This window comes from Talpa occidentalis, unplaced genomic scaffold (genome assembly GCF_014898055.3).
Source record: "Talpa occidentalis isolate TD23 unplaced genomic scaffold, MPIMG_talOcc4v2.1 talOcc4.14, whole genome shotgun sequence".
Classification (NCBI taxonomy): domain Eukaryota; kingdom Metazoa; phylum Chordata; class Mammalia; order Eulipotyphla; family Talpidae; genus Talpa; species Talpa occidentalis.
The window spans coordinates 61,193,699-61,213,293 of record NW_023601433.1 but is presented as its reverse complement, the minus strand read 5'-3'; the positions used below and the strand labels follow the sequence as shown (position 1 = coordinate 61,213,293).

The 19,595-nt window shown below is 37.3% G+C and overlaps 1 protein-coding gene across 3 annotated transcripts in view; it reads right to left on the bottom strand.

Moving 5' to 3' along the window:
* Positions 1-19,595, bottom strand: part of CAMK1D (calcium/calmodulin dependent protein kinase ID) — a 363,622-nt gene that overhangs the window by 116,932 nt on the left and 227,095 nt on the right. For all 3 annotated transcript variants that reach the window (XM_054695091.1, XM_037510613.2, XM_054695092.1), the window contains exon 3: positions 10,596-10,670. In XM_054695091.1, the coding sequence (XP_054551066.1) occupies positions 10,596-10,670 (75 nt within the window). The remainder of the gene's footprint in view (positions 1-10,595; positions 10,671-19,595) is intronic.

Here is a 19,595-nt window from a genome sequence, read left to right as displayed (position 1 = left end):
TTTTAATTGACTTCTCTGTTGACAATATTTTTAATGTGGAAAATATCCTTTCTACAAGTGCTGCAATATCTAGAAATTCAGTGCAAATCTTACAGAACAAATTTTTAATTGCAAATTTTTGATCAAAATATAGAAATATTTCAGTCCAAATATTTTCTTACAGGTATTGTCATTTTGTAACCATTTTCCAACAAATGCTACCTTTCTTTGACCAATACTTTTAAAAGACAAACTTGTGAAATAAATTATCTGTATTAATGATTTTCTTAATGTTTCTCCAAATTTGGATGTTGCAATCAGTCTTCCCAATCTTAGTTGTAGTACAGTTACAAAACTATTCAATTAGAAATAGGTGCTCCATAAAGGCACCACCCACAGATCAAATTATTCCAAAGCACAGTTACAGAATTTCAAAACTAACTTTTATATACTATCACTTTACTTGCTCAATTTTTCCCTCTATTTTAGAGGGATATGCTTCAAGTTTTCTTTGCAATCATTGCAATTTGCAAAATATCCCTCAAAAGCTGCTATTTGGGGCACTCAACTTTTTGAGTATTTTGGTTAACTATTGCCTGCTTCTGAACTGTTTTTTAATACATGCAACCAAAATCTGGAACATTTATTTACAAAGAAGTTGTAAAGGACTATCATTTGGTGCTATTTTAATATACTTAAATTGATTTACAAAGTACATCTCTCAAAGGCTCATAGAGTTCAAATATCCAATTAACAGGTAGCTTAGGAAGAACAATAAATGTTAGAATAAATGGAAAATAAGAGGATGGAAGCAGAATCTAATCAGTGTCAAGGGAAAAGAGACCTGAGTTGTGCTACACACTGGGCTGAGATGGAAGAGCATTTAATTCACAGCAGCTCCAAGCCCTCTGACTGTGTTTTCCTTCAGCAGCACCCAATAGCACCTGATGAAGGAGTGGAGGGTGCAGGCAAATGCACCAACTGATAACAAGTTCTGCATCTTCAGGGTGGGTGCAGCAGGCAAAGAAGGAAGGATGCAGGGAGAAGAGTGACCATGAGGATAATCAAAGGCATTGGGCTAGATAAGGAAGCCCACGCTTCTCAATAATGTCAAAGAACAGGCAAGAAATAACAAAATTGAGGGGCTGTTGTGAGCTCAATTAAGACACCCAGAGAGTGGTGGAAACTGAGATTACAGAGCCACTCTGGGGGGACACCATTCTAGAGAGTGGCCAAGGGAGGGTGTCACAGGAGAGGGGCTTGTTGAGAGAAAAAAATCTTGAAACAAATGAAAATCAAAACACAGCATGCCCATTAATGGGATGCAGCAAAAGCAGTGCTGAGAGGAAAATTCACAGTTGTAATGCTTATATTAAAAAAGAGATCTCAAAAAATTGACTGAATATTGGCAACTTCATATAGTTGAACCTAGTAAAATTGGCTCATGACTGTATTGGACACTGGCTTTTTTTATTAACTCTCTAAGTCTTTTATAATTCAGTATGTTTCCCAATGGCAGGAGTGGGGGGAAAGGCAAGTTAAAATAATTATCCTGGAGGATGACAAAGAAGCAGCAGCTGCCAGAAGTATTGAGTCTGCCTCTGTCAGCATCTCTAGCCATATCTCCCAGAAAGGTGTCACACTGCTCTCCATCCCTACAAATTAACCATCCCCCCACAGAATAAATCCCAAAGGTGGATCCCAGCAGACCCCTCCACATACTGAAACATCATAGACTAAACCCTCTATAGACTAAACTCTTCACACACCAGAATCATCTAAAGTTGATCCCCCAAGACTAAACCTCTCACAAACTGGATCCCTAATAAACTGGATGACCCCACAAACTGAAACCCCCACAAATTGAGCCCCCTACAGACTAGATACCCAATATACTGAATCTCTCATAAACTGGATGTCCCCCCAGATTGAAATCCCTCAAATACCTAAGCTCCTTAACGCGTCTCTCTCTACCAGCATTATAGTCTGGAGCATATCCTGCCAGGCTCCTCCCTCCACCCCTTAATTCATCCGGTTAAGTCCTAATCATGCTCCACCCAAGAGTGTCTCCTCCACCAGAGATTCTAGGCTTGTAATTAATATCTGTTGTAAACAAAGATAAGATTTTGGCAATTTATATATGAATATATTAAGGTGTCATAGAATCACTTTTTTTCTTCATTATTATGCTTGGCTACTTACAAAAGACTTTCTATTGGGAGTAATAATTTGTGTTATAATTAAAACTGTTTCTGGGAACACTTTGTATGAATTATGAATACAGTATCCACATGAAACTAACACTGGCAACCCCCACAGACAGCGAGCTGTTCAAACAGCTTCATGAACAAGCCAATGAAGTAGATAAGCCATATTTTCTATTGGAAGCTGCATATATTTTCATGTCTTGGACTACTCAGGGATCAAATTATTATTCTTGAAAGAAAGTGTGTTTAATCATTAGTTTTCTAAGCTCGACAAGTAACTAGTTATACATATTTTAATGCTATCATGTAATAAAGAACTATTAGAATAGAAATATTTGTATCTCATGTGGAATATGCAGAATGCAACAACCCAACACATTCGTTCAATCCTGCATTAACTGAAAAAAAAAATGTAGTTAAGAAATGTGATTAATTGCTATGAATGAATTAAAGTTACTTTGGTGATTTTTGTTACTTAGGAAACATCCTCCCCCAACCATGCCCCTCACAAACCACTAAAAAGCATAGGGTATTGTATAGTTTGTGCTGCTTTTAAAATATTTTTGAAGTAATAAGAACAATTTTTTTCCTGGTAAATGGAAAGTATTTGCATTAATATTATCCATAAGATTTTTTTTTCTAGAAAATGCCACCAGTGTTATATTAAACTGGCTAGGAGTACATACTGGGTTAGTCTTTGACTTGGAGAGGTGATCCAACATTTCTGTCCTTGTAAAACTGGAAAAAAGGCATAAGTTTTTCATAAGATTAAATGAGTGAATAAATAACTGTTAAGCATTATTCCTTTTATATGTAATCATAACAATTGAATAAATATTTATTTAGTGCCTACCATAATGCACACACACTGTTCAACAGAGTAGGGATAAATTTTAAGATGGTGACAAGTACTATAGAGAAATATTAATTTGAGGAAGGGGTAGGAGATGAACATGTATGTGGTAGAGGTGGTGGGGGAATTGCTATTTCATACAGAGGAATTGCAGAATATTACAATGAAAAGGTGGCATTTGGCAGAAATTCTAGTATTTCTTTCATTCCATCATAGTATTGAGATATTTATAGGAAAATGGTCCAGCCAGGCAGAATACCACACACAAAAGCCCATGTGGGTGCACACCTGGCATGCTGCTGAATAGCAAGGGATTCAATTCTACTGCAGCAAGATGAAATTGGACCAAGGTGGTTGCTCTGGAGATGATGATAAAGTGGCTGGATTCTCCATCTAGCTTCAAGGTGTGACCACAGGATTTGCCAATGGATGGAATTATCAGATGCAAAAGACAGACGAGTCAATGATGACTCTGGAGTTTTAGCCTGAACAACTGGAAGAATGGGCTTGTTGTTCACTAAGAGGAGATAGACAGCAGGAGAAACAGATTTTGTGGAAAACTCTGGTGGTGTTTCTTGGATCTGTTAAGTGAGCGACACTTATTACACAGCCAAGTGGAACTGTTGAGCAGACAGTTTGATAGTCACGCCCGGATTCAGGGGAAGAATCCACACTGTTATAAATTAAGAATTACCCACATATAGAAATGTAAGTCTTATTGAAAATATTATATATTCAATAGGGAATATAATCTTTCATTAAAAAAGTTATTCTGATGTGTCTTAAATTTTATCAGCCTGAAATATATTTTACATCCTCTATTGTTATAGATATGAAAGAGACGAAGTTGGAGAGTGTGTCCTTTATTATGTCCAAGTGTATGAGTTGATATCTCACAAGCAAACTCAGTGGAGAAATAAACTCCAAACAACTAACTTTTATCTGTAACTATCTCAGTATCATAGCGACTCAATACTATGTAAAGAAGAATGTTCCCAGAAATAGCATTCTGAAAAAAAAGACATTTATCCAAAAATCCAAATAAAATTTAAATATAGAATTCTATAAACAATCAAGTCTCTTCTGCTGCAGCCACAAAGGAACAAATATGCTACAGTACTCAGAATCGAAATAGCAATTAGCTAAGTAATAAAATTAGGGTGCTGAGCCTCCCCTATTATTTCTGCACATCAGTACCCAAGATGATGTTGCCTAGGAAACCAAGGACCTCCCAGGCACAAATATTGTGAAATACAGTACCCTTGAATGTTGTGCTTGAGATTCTCCCCAAGTATTTAGAAATTGAGTACTTCCTAAACTCTTAAGAAAAAAGTAAAAAAACTCACTTTCCACTGACCCAGACTGAAAAGATAAAAACTATGGAGACTTGTCAACAAAAATAACAATAGAGCCAAAACAATCCTCAAACCAAGGATTTCTCCAATATTATATTCTGATATGTCAATGGCTTTCCGTCATTGCTTTCTTTTCCTTTCTTTGCCACTTTTTAATAATCCCATTGATTTAGATCACCAGTGGGAGAGAGGAAGGAATGAGAGGTCAGTTTGAATTTTCAGAATATCTGATGAAATATTTTAAAGAAATAGTTATGACACTGGAATATACTGAATATTAAACTATCAAAGATTTACCAAATAGCACTCCTTTGGAAATCAACTAAAATTAATGTAAATTGCAAATGACATCACAGTTTACACAGAAGATGCTAAGAAATTCACAAAACAACTACTAGAACTAATAAGTAACCTTAATAGGGTTATAGGTTAAAACACAAAATCCAACCATACTTTTATATAATAGCGATGAGACACTGGAAAAATGAAATATAAATCAATTTACAATAGGATCAAAAAAAGTAAAATATTTCAGAATAAAGTGAGATATGGAAAAACAACATGCTGAAAAGTATAAAACATTACTGGGGAAAACGAAAGTTCCAAATAAACTAATCATGTTATGGATTGAAAGGCTCAGTTTTTTTTTAAGTTGTTAATTGTTCCCAAATTGATATATTGATTTAACATAATTCCAAAACAAAATTCCACTGCATTTTTGGGAAGAAGCATGGGCTGTTTCTAAAATTCATATGAAAATACAAATAATCTAGAAGTGCCAAAGCAATTTTTAAAAGAAAATTGAGGACTTCTAACATTTAACTTCTAACTTCTAATTTTTAAAAGAAAATTGAGTCCTCTAACAAAATTAGAGGACTTATATTACTTAAATTCAAGTTACTGGAAAGTTATGGTAAACAAGACAAAAGGACAGACACACAGAGCAATGGCTTAGAATAAAGAGTCCAGAAATTAATCCAAACATATATGGCCAATTGATTTTTGACAAAAGTGCTAAAGCAATTAACTGGGAAAAGAAAGGTCTCTCAACAATGGTGCTGAAAATTGGGTATCCCTATGAAAAAAAAGCATATTATTCTTACATCACACCATACATGAAAGCTAACTTGAAATTCATCTTGAAATAGAACTAGATAGAAAAGACTAAAACTAAAACACTGATAGAAGAAAAAAAATTATAAACTTGAGGTAGGGAAAGTCTTCTCATATAGGACACAAAAAGTAAAAAACTGTAAAAGAAAAGAAATAGCTAAGTTGAACTTTATCACCACCAAAATATTTCCTATCCAAAAGATATCATTAAGAATTAGGTGGTTTCTTAGATATGACACCAAAAGAATAAGCAACAAAAGGAAAAATAACTACTAGACTATTATCAACATTACATTAAAAACTTTGGTCCTGCAAATGATGACATCAAGAAGATGAAAAAGGCCACAGAATTAAAAAAAAACATTTGCAAATTATGTGTCTGACATGAGACTTGTATATAGAAGGTGTAAAGAAGTTCTACAACTGAAAACTAAAAGAGAAGTGATACAATTAAAAAATGGGTATGGCATTTGAACAGATACTTCTCCAAAAAAGACACACAAGTGGCTAATAAGCACATGAAAAGATGTAAAACATCATTAATCATCAAAGTGCGACTCACACCACAATGAGATACCACTTCACATTCACAAGGATGATTACCAACAAAACACAGTGAAACAAGTACTGAAGAAGTTGTAGAGACACTGGAATCTTTACATGGGGCTCCTGGGATTGTGAAGGGTGCCATCATTTTGGAACACAGTTGGGGAATACCTCCCAGTGCTAGACATAGAGTTACCATTAGATAAAGTGATCCACTCATAGGCAAATGCCCTCGACAAATGTCCACACAAAAACTTGTACGTGAATATATCTGGCATTAACTATTCATAATAGCCAAAAAGTGGGAACACTCTAGTCACCCACAAAATGAAAGGCTAAATAAAATGTGGTATATCCACAAAGTATTATTTAACAATAAAAAGAAAGTACTGGCACAAGCTACATGGATAAATCTTGGAAACATTAAGCTAAGTGAGAGAAGCTAGTCACAAAAGCCCACAATGTTGTATGATTCCACTTACTTGAAATGTCTAGGACAGTCAAATCATTAGGGACAGCAAGTAAGTGGTTAGGGACAGAAGACTTGAGAGTGACTGCTAATGGGTCTGGGTCTCTTCTAGGGGACGAGTATATTCTAAAATTGGATTTTGTGATGCATAACCCAGTGACCATAATAAAAATCACTAAATTGTACACTTTAAGTTGGTGACAGGTATAGTATATGAACTATATCTCAATGAATATTTTTTAAAAGTCATCATTTAGAAAATAAACTATAGAATGAGAGAAAATATTCATTTTACATATATTTGACAAGTGACAGGATATATAAAGAGCACTTCCAATTCAATAACATGACAAACAATCTAGTAAAATTAAAACCCAAAGATGGGATCAGCTACTTTACCAAAGAAAATATACAAATGACCCATCAGGACATAAAAAGATGAACATCATTAATCATCAGGGAAACACAAAACTACAATAAAATACAATCACACACCCATTAAAATGGCCCAAATTGAATGGACTGTAAGTATTTTATGTTGGCAAGAATGGAGAGCAAAGAGAACTTAAGTAAACTACTGGTGAAAATATAAAATGGTAAAACAACAATGGAAAATTGTTTGGCTTTTTCTTTAAAAAATTAGCATAATACCTACTCCATGGGCCACTCATTCTACTAGGTTTTTACTCAAACATATCTCACACAGGCTTATACATGAATACTCACTGCAGCTTTCTTCATAATAGCCCCTTAGTTGGAAACAACCGAAATGCCTACCAACAGGCAAGAGGATAAATGTGGAATTTCAGTAACAGTGGATCACTCCTGGGTAACAGGAAGGAAGGAACAGCTGACCCATGCTTAGTACATGGACAAATGTCAGTAATGACGATGACTGGAAGAAGCCACCCACAGAAGTACACGGACTACATGATTCCATTTATGTACTATTTTGGCAAGTGCAAAATAATTTGTACGGATTGAAAGAGGACTAGGTTGCTTGGGGTCAGGGGTGAGGTAGGCGGTGGGGGACCTGGAATCTTGTGAGGTGGTGCAAATTTATTGTTCATAATCTCAGTATTGTTTCTTAAATATGATTCTTTTATACCCATTACTGAATTACTTAGCTTAAATGGGTGTAGTTAACTGTACGTGAATACTACTTCAATGAAGTTGATTTTTAAAAATGAAGAGAACCCATGGGGAAGCTAAACTAAAAAAACTTTTAATGAATATATCCAATCTGTGTAAATAGTGCTTCTAAAATGCTTAATGCTGCTTAAGTATTAGAAACATCACCCCTAGGTATGGATTTTGTGATTTATTTGCCTTAAAAACCTCATACAGAGCCCACCCAGAGTTTAAACCCAGCTCAACTCCTCTCCACATTAATTTAAATTCTAAATGAGTCTGGTCTAAACCAAAGAGGTTTTAAAATAATTCCAAAAAGGGGGGAGGGGGCCAGCTGAGACAGGAAAAACTCAGTGAGGGGTGGGGACAGCAGGGTCCCCACTGCTTCATCTAAGATTCATTCTGTTCCAAATACTTTTCTGCTCATTCTCATGTCAAACTATTGTTACATAAACGTCTGCTGATAAGTATACGGTCAAGTTGCCTAGGAAAGTAGAATTTCAATTTACTTGAACTTACTTCATAAAATGAGAGACCACCTGCAGGGACGCACAGATGGAATGATAGGGCTGTCCATAAAAAAACCATCCAGGAAGAGGAAGAGCTGAGATTCACATATTTAGGGTACTTTAAACTGAGTTATTAAGCTGTAATTCCAATAAACAGACTAAAACAAGTGACTACATAGAGATTTGGATTCAACTATTAATTTTTTTTTTTTTTGGCATTACCAGTTCAAAAGTCACATTAAGTACTCTACCAAGGAGCAGAATACACCACTCCAAAACATGCTGTTTGTCATGTTGCTATTTTGCATTAGAGATACTTGAGAGACAGCTGGTGCAGGAAGGGCACAGTAACCCTCCACTGTCCGACCACCTGAGAGTAGGAGATAAATCTCCCATGTGAAATGCCCTTCCTATGCCAGGAAGGTAGAGACAGCCTTAATACCACAGAGAGGAAATTTAGAACAGACAAGTCTGTATAAACCAATTAAGTTTTGCAAATTTACTACTACCCCAAGTCCAAAACCCTTTGTCTTGTCAATTCTTCATAAATTGTTTGTCCAAAGGGTGTAAAAGCTGCCTGTTTTTGGTCACCACTTCTTTGAGTTTCATACTTTTATAGAGCTCTCATACCTATGAAATTAAAATTGTTTTTCTCCTATTAATCTGACTTAAGTTGATTTAATTAATAGGTCAGCCAAGAGAAACTAGTAGGGAAGAAGCAGAAATTTTTTTCTCTTACAGCATTGACATTTTGTCAGACTTTTTCTTGTCACCAAAATGCCATATTTTTCTTGCACAGCAGTCAGTATTTGGTGGGAAAGGAATTCACCCACTTTTTTAGGAGCAGATGCTCTATAAAACAAAGTTACATGAGCTTCTAGGGAGTACCCCAGAATTGGGGAGAGTTACTACTCTCCAGGACGAACCAGGAATGCAGCAAAACGTAAAACAAGCAGAATAGCAAGAAACTAGGAAAGACTGCAGTTAGTCACTGGGAGTGTACTTGGAGACACGCAGTCAAAAACTGCTCAAATTGCCAATCTTATCACTGACAATGACACACAAATGTGCCAAACACTGGCCACCCCCAGGACAGTCACTTGACAAAGGACAGTCATCCACAAGATTCGAGCTTGGCTTCGGGCTTTAGAGTGTTTATACATGCAGGTCACAACCGACTAAAAATATTGCCAAGACAATGAAAGATTAAATATATTGAGGAACACATACTTGCGTTCCAATATGCCAAGTTAATATGTTGTTTAAACATTCCTAAGGGAAGAGGACAGATGAAAAAGAAATTGTTAACCTAACCTTCAATTCTTCTAAATACTGCTAGACTGAATCCCAAAGACTGAAAATCATTAAAAAATAATGAAATTACTTAAATAATGAAATATATATATATATATTCTAACCTTCAACAAAAATTCTTTTCAGTCATCAAGCTTAATAATATGGTATTCCAGAATTTATTATTCAGGTTTGGTTAAAGTGTAACACTCTTTTTCAGTTTGCATCATTTAATGCTAACAGATTTAGCCCTGGGATACTCCTAAGAATACTCAAAAGCATTTGTATGAGTTGGGAGAAGAATTTCATCCTACATTAAAAAAAATTACATGTTTAAAACAAAACAAACCCTAGAAATACGATTGCAGAACTGAGGCTACCAGAGCAGGGAGGGACTAGCGTGGAAGACTATGGGTGTTCTGATGGTGGGTGAGGTATAACATACATTTGAAGGCACAAACCTAAAACATATATAATATTGTAAACCAATGCTACCTCCATACAAATAATTTTATTTTAAACATACACATTTAAGCCTCTACCTATATACTCAGCTTTCTTATTTCTTCCCTCCTCTGGCCTCTCCAGGGAAAGGCAGAAATAATCTAATGGGGGAGGTAATGTCATGGTCCAGTTCCAGTTATACTTATGTTTGGCATGAATTCCAGTCCAATCACATGTGCATTTATCTGCCAGCCAAAGAGTAAAAGGGAAGGAAAGAAGCACACAGCTGCCATCTGCACCCTCCCCCAGTGTCCCTAGAAATGAAGAGGAGGGTGGGAGTTGCTGTGAGAGATGAGAGCAATGTGTCCTGCACATGGGCTCGCTGAGGAGTTCTCAGGGAGCAGTATTTGGCCCTCACATATTAGAAAGCAAAAGAGACACCACGAATGAGGCTCCCTGCAGCAGTAGCATTGCATTGCGTTGAGGGCTTTAAATTTTTAGTCTTAGCCCATTGGCTGCAGGCTAGACTGAGGGCAGCCTGCAGACGCCGCTGGCTTTTGATGGACACAGGTAGGTTCTCCCTACACCCTGCTGTCTGACCCTGCCCACTACATTAGTATAATTTTCCTCCTGGGCCTCTAGGCATTTGAGTTTGCAAACCCTTGTCGGCACTTATCAAACAAACGCAGTACTTACAGCTGCATGACCAGGTACAAGTGGTTTGGGCTTTCGTAAATGTCTTCCAGGGCAACGATGTTTTCATGCTTAATCCTGAAAGAAAAGAAGCATATACACAGAATATTAAGTACAGCTAGTCATGGAAACTGTTTAAAACAGATATTATTATAATAGAAAGCTCTAAGACAGAATCTGAACTCCTTAATGTATGTTTTAAGAGTCTTCACAATCTTATTTCCAAATTTTGTTCCAGACCCACTTCCCAATGTTCCTCCTCTCTGCCCTGCTCCTCTTCATTTCTAAGGCTCCATCCCCTACATGTAGGTCACTGATTAACTATTGTTGCCTTGGGTATAGCCTTGCTGCAGAGATTCCTGTGAATGGAACCAGTGGATCAAATTGTCAAAATCCTATTATTTTGAAGGGCCCAAGTAAAGTGGCTGAGCCCCACACTGAATTTGATTGCTCCCTCTTACATAGTTTCAAAATGGCCATCCAGATAGGTCTGAGCTGTTGGATGTAAGCAACACTGTTCCCTACCAAGCGAGAGTCTGCAGGGGTCATTTTCACCATCATGCTCATCACTCCAGTGTGGGCAGAGGAAAACCGGACTGATGTCCCTCACTGGGGTTGACATCACCTCAGCTCAGTTCAGTGCCCTAAGGGAACTAAATGCTGCTACTCAAAGTGTGGTTCCCAACAGGCAGTACCAGAAGGTCCTTAGCTGTGCTACCTTTCAGAATCAGATTCCTGGGGGGAGGGCCGAAGGCATTGCTGTGCACAAAGCATAACAGAAGAAATTCTGCTTTAGACCTGTGCTTCTCAGACTTCAGGGTGCCCCTAAACACTTGGGGAGGGGGACACTGCACTGATTCTTTTTGTCCAGGGCAGGGCCCTGTTTCTAACAAGGTCCCAGTAGACGCTGATGCTGATGCTGCCGGTCTAGGGACCACACTGAGCTGCAAAGTCCTATACACACCAACGAGAAGGAAACAGGCGAATTCTAGATCCCAGAACTACCCACTAAGAGTAGCATCTTTTCAGAATGTAAGGCTTGATATTTAATCTCAAGCGTTGGAGAGAAGAATCATTCTGTAACTCTGAGTTAGTTAACTCTTACTGCAAGCCTTTGATTGAAAAGACTGATGAATCATTAAAAGCAAACATTTAATGAGCAGATTGTTGTGCACCCTTGAAAGCAGGGACTACGTCTTGCTCATTTTGTTTCCCTCTTCATACCTAACATTGACGGCTTGATAAAAGTTTGCTGAATGAATGAATGAATGAACTACCCCTAACAGCAGGAGGCATTATTTAGTTACATACGATGGAGGTAACTTTCCTAAGTGTGAGATGTCTTCCTTTTAAAAAGAAATTTATAAAGTAGAACAAATCAGAATATTGTCTTCCTTTGAGCAGATGAAAGAAGAGACTAAAAGAAAAGTGGCAAAACTTCTGTCTGATTGTTATAGCTCTTATTATTTAATACAGATCATTTGCAGGAGCTGAAACTATAGATTATACTAGATTCACTTTCACCTGATTCCAATGTATAAAGCCTAATTATTTGTTAGCAGTGGTTACTGTGGCACCTGAGCAAAATAATATCAGCATTATATTATAAGAACCAAATAAACTATGCCAGTGAGGAAAAAGAGATTAATATTGTCACTGCCAGGATCCAAGATGTTTGTGGAATTAACATTATTGACTGAATACCTAGAAGAATATGACCACAAAAATTATACTGTGTATGGATTTTTCCTCTTATTAATTTTTAAAATTTTGCCCGTGGAATTAATCACACAGGCACAAATTTTTTCCAGTGAAGTTAATTTAGGAGTTAAGGGTTTAGACTTATTGGAAAATGACAGGAATTTAGTTTATATATAGGATTGCCAGATAAAATGCAGAGCATCCAGTATCATTTATTTATGGTTAACTAAGGAATACATTTTACCGTAAGTATCCCAAATATTGCAATGTTGTTTTTCTGAAATTCACATGTTACTAAGCACCTTGCATTTTCATGTGCTAAATCTGGTTACTTTAGTTACATGAATCACAGTCAATGAGCCTCCAAACTGGGCTTAGGGATTTGTACCTGCAGTCCTAAATCTCTTTGGAGGTTGGGCCAAGAAGGCTGTTTGAGCTTTGGAGGATAGCCATAAATCCAGGCCCAATTATATACAAAGAGTCAACTACGTGCAAAGCGCCTGCCCAGCCAAGGAGGTGATGCCAATAAATTCAGAGTATAATCTCATTTTTGGATGTAAGGGATAGAGAAATTAAAGTGTATTTAACCTGCCGAGTCTTACATGAGTTTTCAGTGGCTAGAATGATACTTCTACACACTATGCCTCTTGACTAATGAATTAAGCAAGAGAAATGGGGTTTCTGTTATGTGCCTGAGGGGGGAGGGATATGGTTTTGCCCTCAGAAAAGCTTGTCACCTAGAGAAAAGCATGTAGAATTTAGGGGAGAATTAAATGCTAAATTTCATAGAACTGTACTAAGGCCAGAGAAAGCAAAGCCCCGTATGGGTCCAGATTATAGCAAAGTCCTCAAGAAAATGGTGGTAGTGGAGTTGTAACAGGTTGTGTTTGAATAGAAGAACTTCAAAAATTTCATAGAAATTTTAAAGTGGTCTCTTAATAGTACCTTAAGAAAAGTGCTTTAATTAACCTGTAGATTTTAGCACATGATAGAAGAAACTTCTGTTCTTGGCTGCTTTAACTCTCAGACTCCTTAAGGTACACAAAAACTGAACTGACATGTCAACAGTACTTAGGTACCTAGGATTCCCTCACAAAATGCCACAGGAATATCCATCCACACATCCCTGGGCACCTACATGCACGTACACAGCACATGATCTCACAAGAGCACCTCCCAGCCCTTGTGGACCTCACACAAGTGGGCAGATCACACCCCACACAGAGTGTTTTTATACCTAACCAAAATCAACCTCCTTGGAACTAGTAGTGATCCCTGGAAATAACAGAGAACATAAGTACACCCTCTTCTCAAACTCTGAAAATGTTTGAGGGATATAATATTTCTACTCAGTCTTCCCATGACCAATCAGCCCTCCAACATAGTTTGTGTTCCTCTCATCACATTATTGTCATTTCTATTTGTCCAGATTATGGTAACCAGAAAAATGAAGTAATCATCCCAGTGTAAAATATAGCATCAAAAATAGGGCATTAAATAATAGAGCAGTGCTACCAGCTACCATAAGCTGAGTACTATACCTTTAAAAATAGTCCAGGGTCTCCCTGGTGGCCCAAGGGGTTAAGCACCGCACTATGAAGCAATCCACAGCCTCCGCAGCACAAGTTTGATCCCCAGCCGGCCAGGGAGAAACCCACATGGTGCAGCAGACCTCTCCTGTCTTGCCTGCCGCTCCCCTCAGCAGTGTATTTCAGTCAGTCTGCCTGTTCTGCTCCCCACTCTGTCTCTGGTGAGTCCTCTTACCCCCCACATCTCTGGCCTGTACCCCAGCTCTTGTATGCATAAATAAATAAATCTTTAAAAAAATAAAAACAAAAATAGTCTGACAATACATTCGTGTGTTTTAAGCAATTGTACAAGTTTTGGCATATAAAGAAGGTAGCTCCATGAAGAGAGGGATTTTAAACTATTTTGTTCACTGCTGTCTCCCCAATGATAAGAAAAGCACATGGCAGACAGTACTTTCAATACATATTTGTTGAATGAATGAATGAAAGGAAACATACTAAGCTTAGGATAAATCATTTTTTACCTGAACTTCTACCAAACAAGATCTTCCTTACTCAGGTGTGATCTTATGAATGTAAGATGTAATGTCACTGCTAGCTTCATTAAATTCAATCTTTCTGGGTAACATGCAATGCTTCCAATGATCAGAAATAGTCTAAATTTTGATTCTCTTATTCACTGTATTTATTATCCCTCCCAACTTTGGGCCATCTGCATATTTGATCTGCACACATCCAATCCATACATCTTCATCCAAATTCCTAGTTAAAGTCTTAAACGGACAGTCTTAAATCAGCAGTCGATGGTTTTTCAAGATCCACTTGGGCAAACACCCAGCAAGTGAACCTTGACATTAATCAGCTGGCTTCACTTCCTGTCAAGTTACAAACCCAGAAGTTCTATCCTATCCATAAGGAGACAATTCCTTTACTCATTGAAATGACATCCTCAATTTTACATACCACATAATACTACTTAAAAGGGATGCTGGGAAGATTTGTTCTTAGTAAACCCATGGTGGCTCCTAGCAACCACGACAGTCTTTACTAAATGATCAAAAACCATCTGCTTAAATTATGGTTCCAGAATTTTGTTGTGCATTGAAGTCAAACCTCCCAGCCTATACATCTCATATTCTACCTCTTTATGTTTGGAGAAGTTGCCAACATCTCTCCTATTGCTTTTTCAAATATTTCAACTGTGACTCTTGCAGTAAGTGTAATTTCATCAGTCCCCTGGGATCGACATCTACATCTACTGGTGAATAAACTTTCTACCTTTCTTTAGGCCCTACTTACATAGCTGTATTACAAATACCAATTATGGGATGTTAATTGTGTATTGAGGATATATGAGGATTTTTAGTTATTTTATTTAATACAACAATCCTATGAAACTGATTATCGTTCTTCTAATATTTAACAAAGTAAAACCAAGACACCAAGTGGTTGAGTAAATAGTACATGACCATATGGTTAGTAATTAGAATTGCTGAGATTCTAATGTCCAAATTCATCTTCAAGCACTTATGCTACAAATTCATGTTAACTATTCATCTTCAAGCACTTATGCTACAATTCATCTTCAAGTACTTATGCTACAAATTCACGTTAACTAAGTTATAAAGAATGTATCAAAGAGCCCATGTAAATTCAGTTATTTATATAAAATTATAATCCCTAAAATCATGGCATTAAACCACCTAACTAACAATATAATACCCAATTCTGGGAGTGTAGAGATTTGTTAAACTATCCTAAGACCTAGCAGAAGCTCTCAAGATAAGATGAAATCCCAGTAAGTCAAAGTGAACTAGAGGAACAGATATTCAGAAGCAGAAGGAGTAGTGTGAAGTCCAGAAATTATAATTAGAAAGAGACTGTCATCAGCCAGATCCATCAATGTCATCAAATGGAAGCATAAAATGGACAGAGGAAAGAGGCAGATGTTAGCTATGAACAAATGGGAATCAAGGTTCTATTAACCTTGTACAGCTTACACAGCTAAATCCCTGTAGGTCAGTAGTCAGTCTTTCCAAAATGTGGAAAGGTCCAAGAGAACCTCCATGCCCTAGGAATGTGCATCCCCAAACAGCAAAGTTCTCTAAAATGTGTATAATTCAAAAGAATAATATCACTAAAAGGAACTTTAGATGATAAAAAGAACCTCAATCACTTATAATTTACTAAGGCCAAAGTAATCACAACTGATAAAATCTAAATACATAAGGTAATATAGGGCTATCTAAAGTCTCTATCTCCCCCAAAACATACATTAGAGGGGATTTAGAAGGAAGAGGGCCCCAGCAGAGAGAGAAAAGATGAATGTGAAACAACATATAATCACTGATGCAGACTCCTGTCTGCGGAGTAACTGACAGCCAAGAAAGAAAATCCCAGAAAGATCCATTTAACACTGTAAAGTTAATTCATTGAAAAAAAAAAAAGCGCACCAAATGTACAAGTATCCTCCAGTCCAAAGTCCCCTAGCTGGGGCGGGGGGTGGGGGGTGGGGGTGGGGTGGGGGGGCGGGGGGCGGCAGTGGTGGGGACATCAGCACCCAAAGGACAGGCATTCACTGAATATACACGCTTCAAGGAAATGATAGCAACATCAATTCTCCCTCCAGCCTAATTCTCCATAGTTCAAAGACCTACAAATTTTGAACTCCATGTAAAATAAAGTTAGAAAAACACAAGAGGTGAAGATAGAAAAGAAAGCTCAGCATTTCTTTGCTTTTTTTTTTAATCCTATCATGGTTCATTGATCTGGAGGTTGTAAAGCTTGTGGAAGAAATGATGAGAATTATCACAAAAGGGAAAGACAAGGAAACACTTTTCCTTTGTGTTGCCATTCTTTGGAAATAGTGACTTATCTAGTCAGATTAAAGAGGTCACTGGAAGACAAGAGATAGAAGGAATAGAATCAGTAAGGTCAAACAGGAGAGATAAGGCGATTATCAGTGCAGAGGAGCAAGGAGAGTGGAGAACAGATCTCTCTGCAGGCATCCGAGGTGGAAGTTACACCAATGAACCAAACAGCTTTCTGTCCTCCTCTCGCTGGCACGTCCAGTTAAGAGTCCAGTCATATTTGAAAGGCTGATGCAAGTCCCTCTTAGGCAAAGACCATAAGGGACTATATCTTTGACCACATACCATGGTCTCTTTTATCTTAACTGCCCAGAAAGTTTACATTTTATTCACACACACACAATTGCTATGGTTGTTCTGGCAGGACAAAGAGCTACAAAAATATTAGAATATTCTTATGACTTGGGCCTCCCCGGTGGCGCAGCAGGTTTAGCACAGCACTGTGAAGCTGTCTGCAGCCTCTGTAGCTGCGGGCTCGATTCGGTCCGTCTGCCTGTTCTGCTCCCCGCTCTCTGGTGAATTCTCTCACCCTCCAGCACCTGACTCTACCCTAGTTCTTGTATAAATAAATAAATATTAAAAAAAAGAATATTCTTATGACTTGTCTCCTATTTATCTAAATAAATTGTACAGGCTTTTTAAAAAACATTATTTCTTCCTTTCCTGAGTCAGATTTTTCTCTTTCATTATAAGCAGTACAGGAAATCATACTGAGAAAATCAGGATACTATCATTCGTCATAAAAGAAAATGATAGAGATGAAATATTTGTCAGATGGTATTAAAAATTAATATCTTTCCTTTTTATAGCTTAACAGACACATTCACAGATGCTATCTCATTTCATTTCCACAACTCTATAAATTAGGTATTATTATTTCTATTTTATAGATGATCATTCCCAGTTTATAACCACTTAAATGTCCTCCCTATCTCCCTCTGTTTTGTTCTATCTCCCTCTGTTTTGAGATAACATTCTCCATGCTATCTCATACATGATTATTTTACTATATAGAGTGGCTCAAACTATTTGGGTTGAGTCCATCAATGGCTCCCTGTAGTCCAGAATAAAATCCAAACAACTTGGCATGATTTACAAGGTCCCATGTTGTTTAATATTTATCTGCCCATCCATCTCATCCTATTAGCCCACAGCAAAACCAATGAACCTGGGCAGCTCTCACGTGTCTTCTTTGGCCAAATAGGTGTGTTCATCCCTCTTGATCTTTTTACTAAACTATTTATCGTGAGGCTCATTCTATTCTACCTCCGCGAGAGTTCTCTGCTCTTCCTTACATCTTACAGACTCATTCCTCTCCTCTGGTCACCCCAGTTCTTTTGTCACCTTGTTGTTGTACACACTGCATTTTACATCAAATATCTGTTTGTACATATGTGTATATTTAAATAATTTAAATACAGAGAAGTCTATAAGGATACATATAAAATTACCCCTAGTTACGTGAGAAAGTGTGCTAGGACCAGAGGGAATTTCCATCTTTCAGATTTTCTGAACCAGGGTTCTTCATCTGAACCACAGAACAAAGAAAAATTATTTGAGCGACTATTTACTCAATTCTCCCAAGCAGAGAAGTTGCATAGGAGAGAGAGCTAATTAAGTATAAACAACAAATGCCTTCAGGTTTAATGGCTTGATTCTCATATGGAATTCAAGTAGAGGAAGTTTACTAGACTGTTGTATTTCCAAACCTTTGCAAAGAACACTTTTATAAAAGCTCTTGATCAAAGCCATTAACATCTGGTTCACAAAAATAAACCCATAATGCTGGACACAAAGAAGTACATACTGATTAGTTGAAATGCTCAAGAAATCAGATTAGTTTGAGTCTCAGTTCTGACACACTTAATCACAATATTTTAGACAAGGCATTAAATACTTTGACTTGATTTTTTCATTTGTTAAGCAAACAGTAAGATATGTGATCTCATTATGCATACACATACACATGCATACAGGCATAGAAGTGAAATGTAAGTATACACATATGCATCACGTTCCATATACAGAGAGATAGCTTACCTATTAAGAATATAGGCCACTCCAGAAATAACAAGAATTCGAAATCTAAAGCTTCAAATCATCTCTCATTGTACCAGCAGATGGAGCTGCAACCAATGGTTGACTAATGAGCAAAAACTGTTATCTAAGTGAACTACATCTTAAGTATGCCAGACAATTTTGTTGTTTTTTTAAAGAATGAAGTACCACATGGGATACTCTCTCATTGTGAAGTGAGCTTTGCTTTGAATCCTTAAAAATAAACAACAATAAAAATTCTGTTGCTCAGCTGGGGGCTTCGCAGGCATTTGCATGTAAGGAGCAGAGAAAGAACTTCTACACAAGGGTGCCATGCAGCGGCTCCAACTAGGCTGGCTCTGTCTCTAGGTGACTATAGATTGGTCATATCACCTTTTAGGGACTCACTTTCCTCATTCAGAAATTAATCAGTCAGACAGCATACTCTCTGAGATCCTTTCCAACTCTCAAAATTGCTGAATCTAAAACGATAATGAAAAAAATAAAAGCTACTAAGGTAGCTGTGGGTCCACAAAGCTTGATTTTAAGTCAGTGTTTGGTGTTCTCTGGGTTATTGTTACACAGAAGCCTGGATTACAGCTCATGTTCCAACAGCTTCTTCTTCATGGGTTAATTTGTAAGTTAGACATGGAATAGAATTTCTTGAGCAAGGAAGCCATTTTATGTGGTAAAGACCTTCTTTTCCTTCTCCTGTCGCCAACATCTACAATGCCCAGGACCATAGCTCAGGAGATTTGTTCATGTCTAAATAGCTCCAAAAGGTCCAGCTGAGACCTGATTGTGTTTAGTATAATCAGTGTGAAAACCCAGTGCTTGGCACATACTAACATTCAATGAATGTTGTG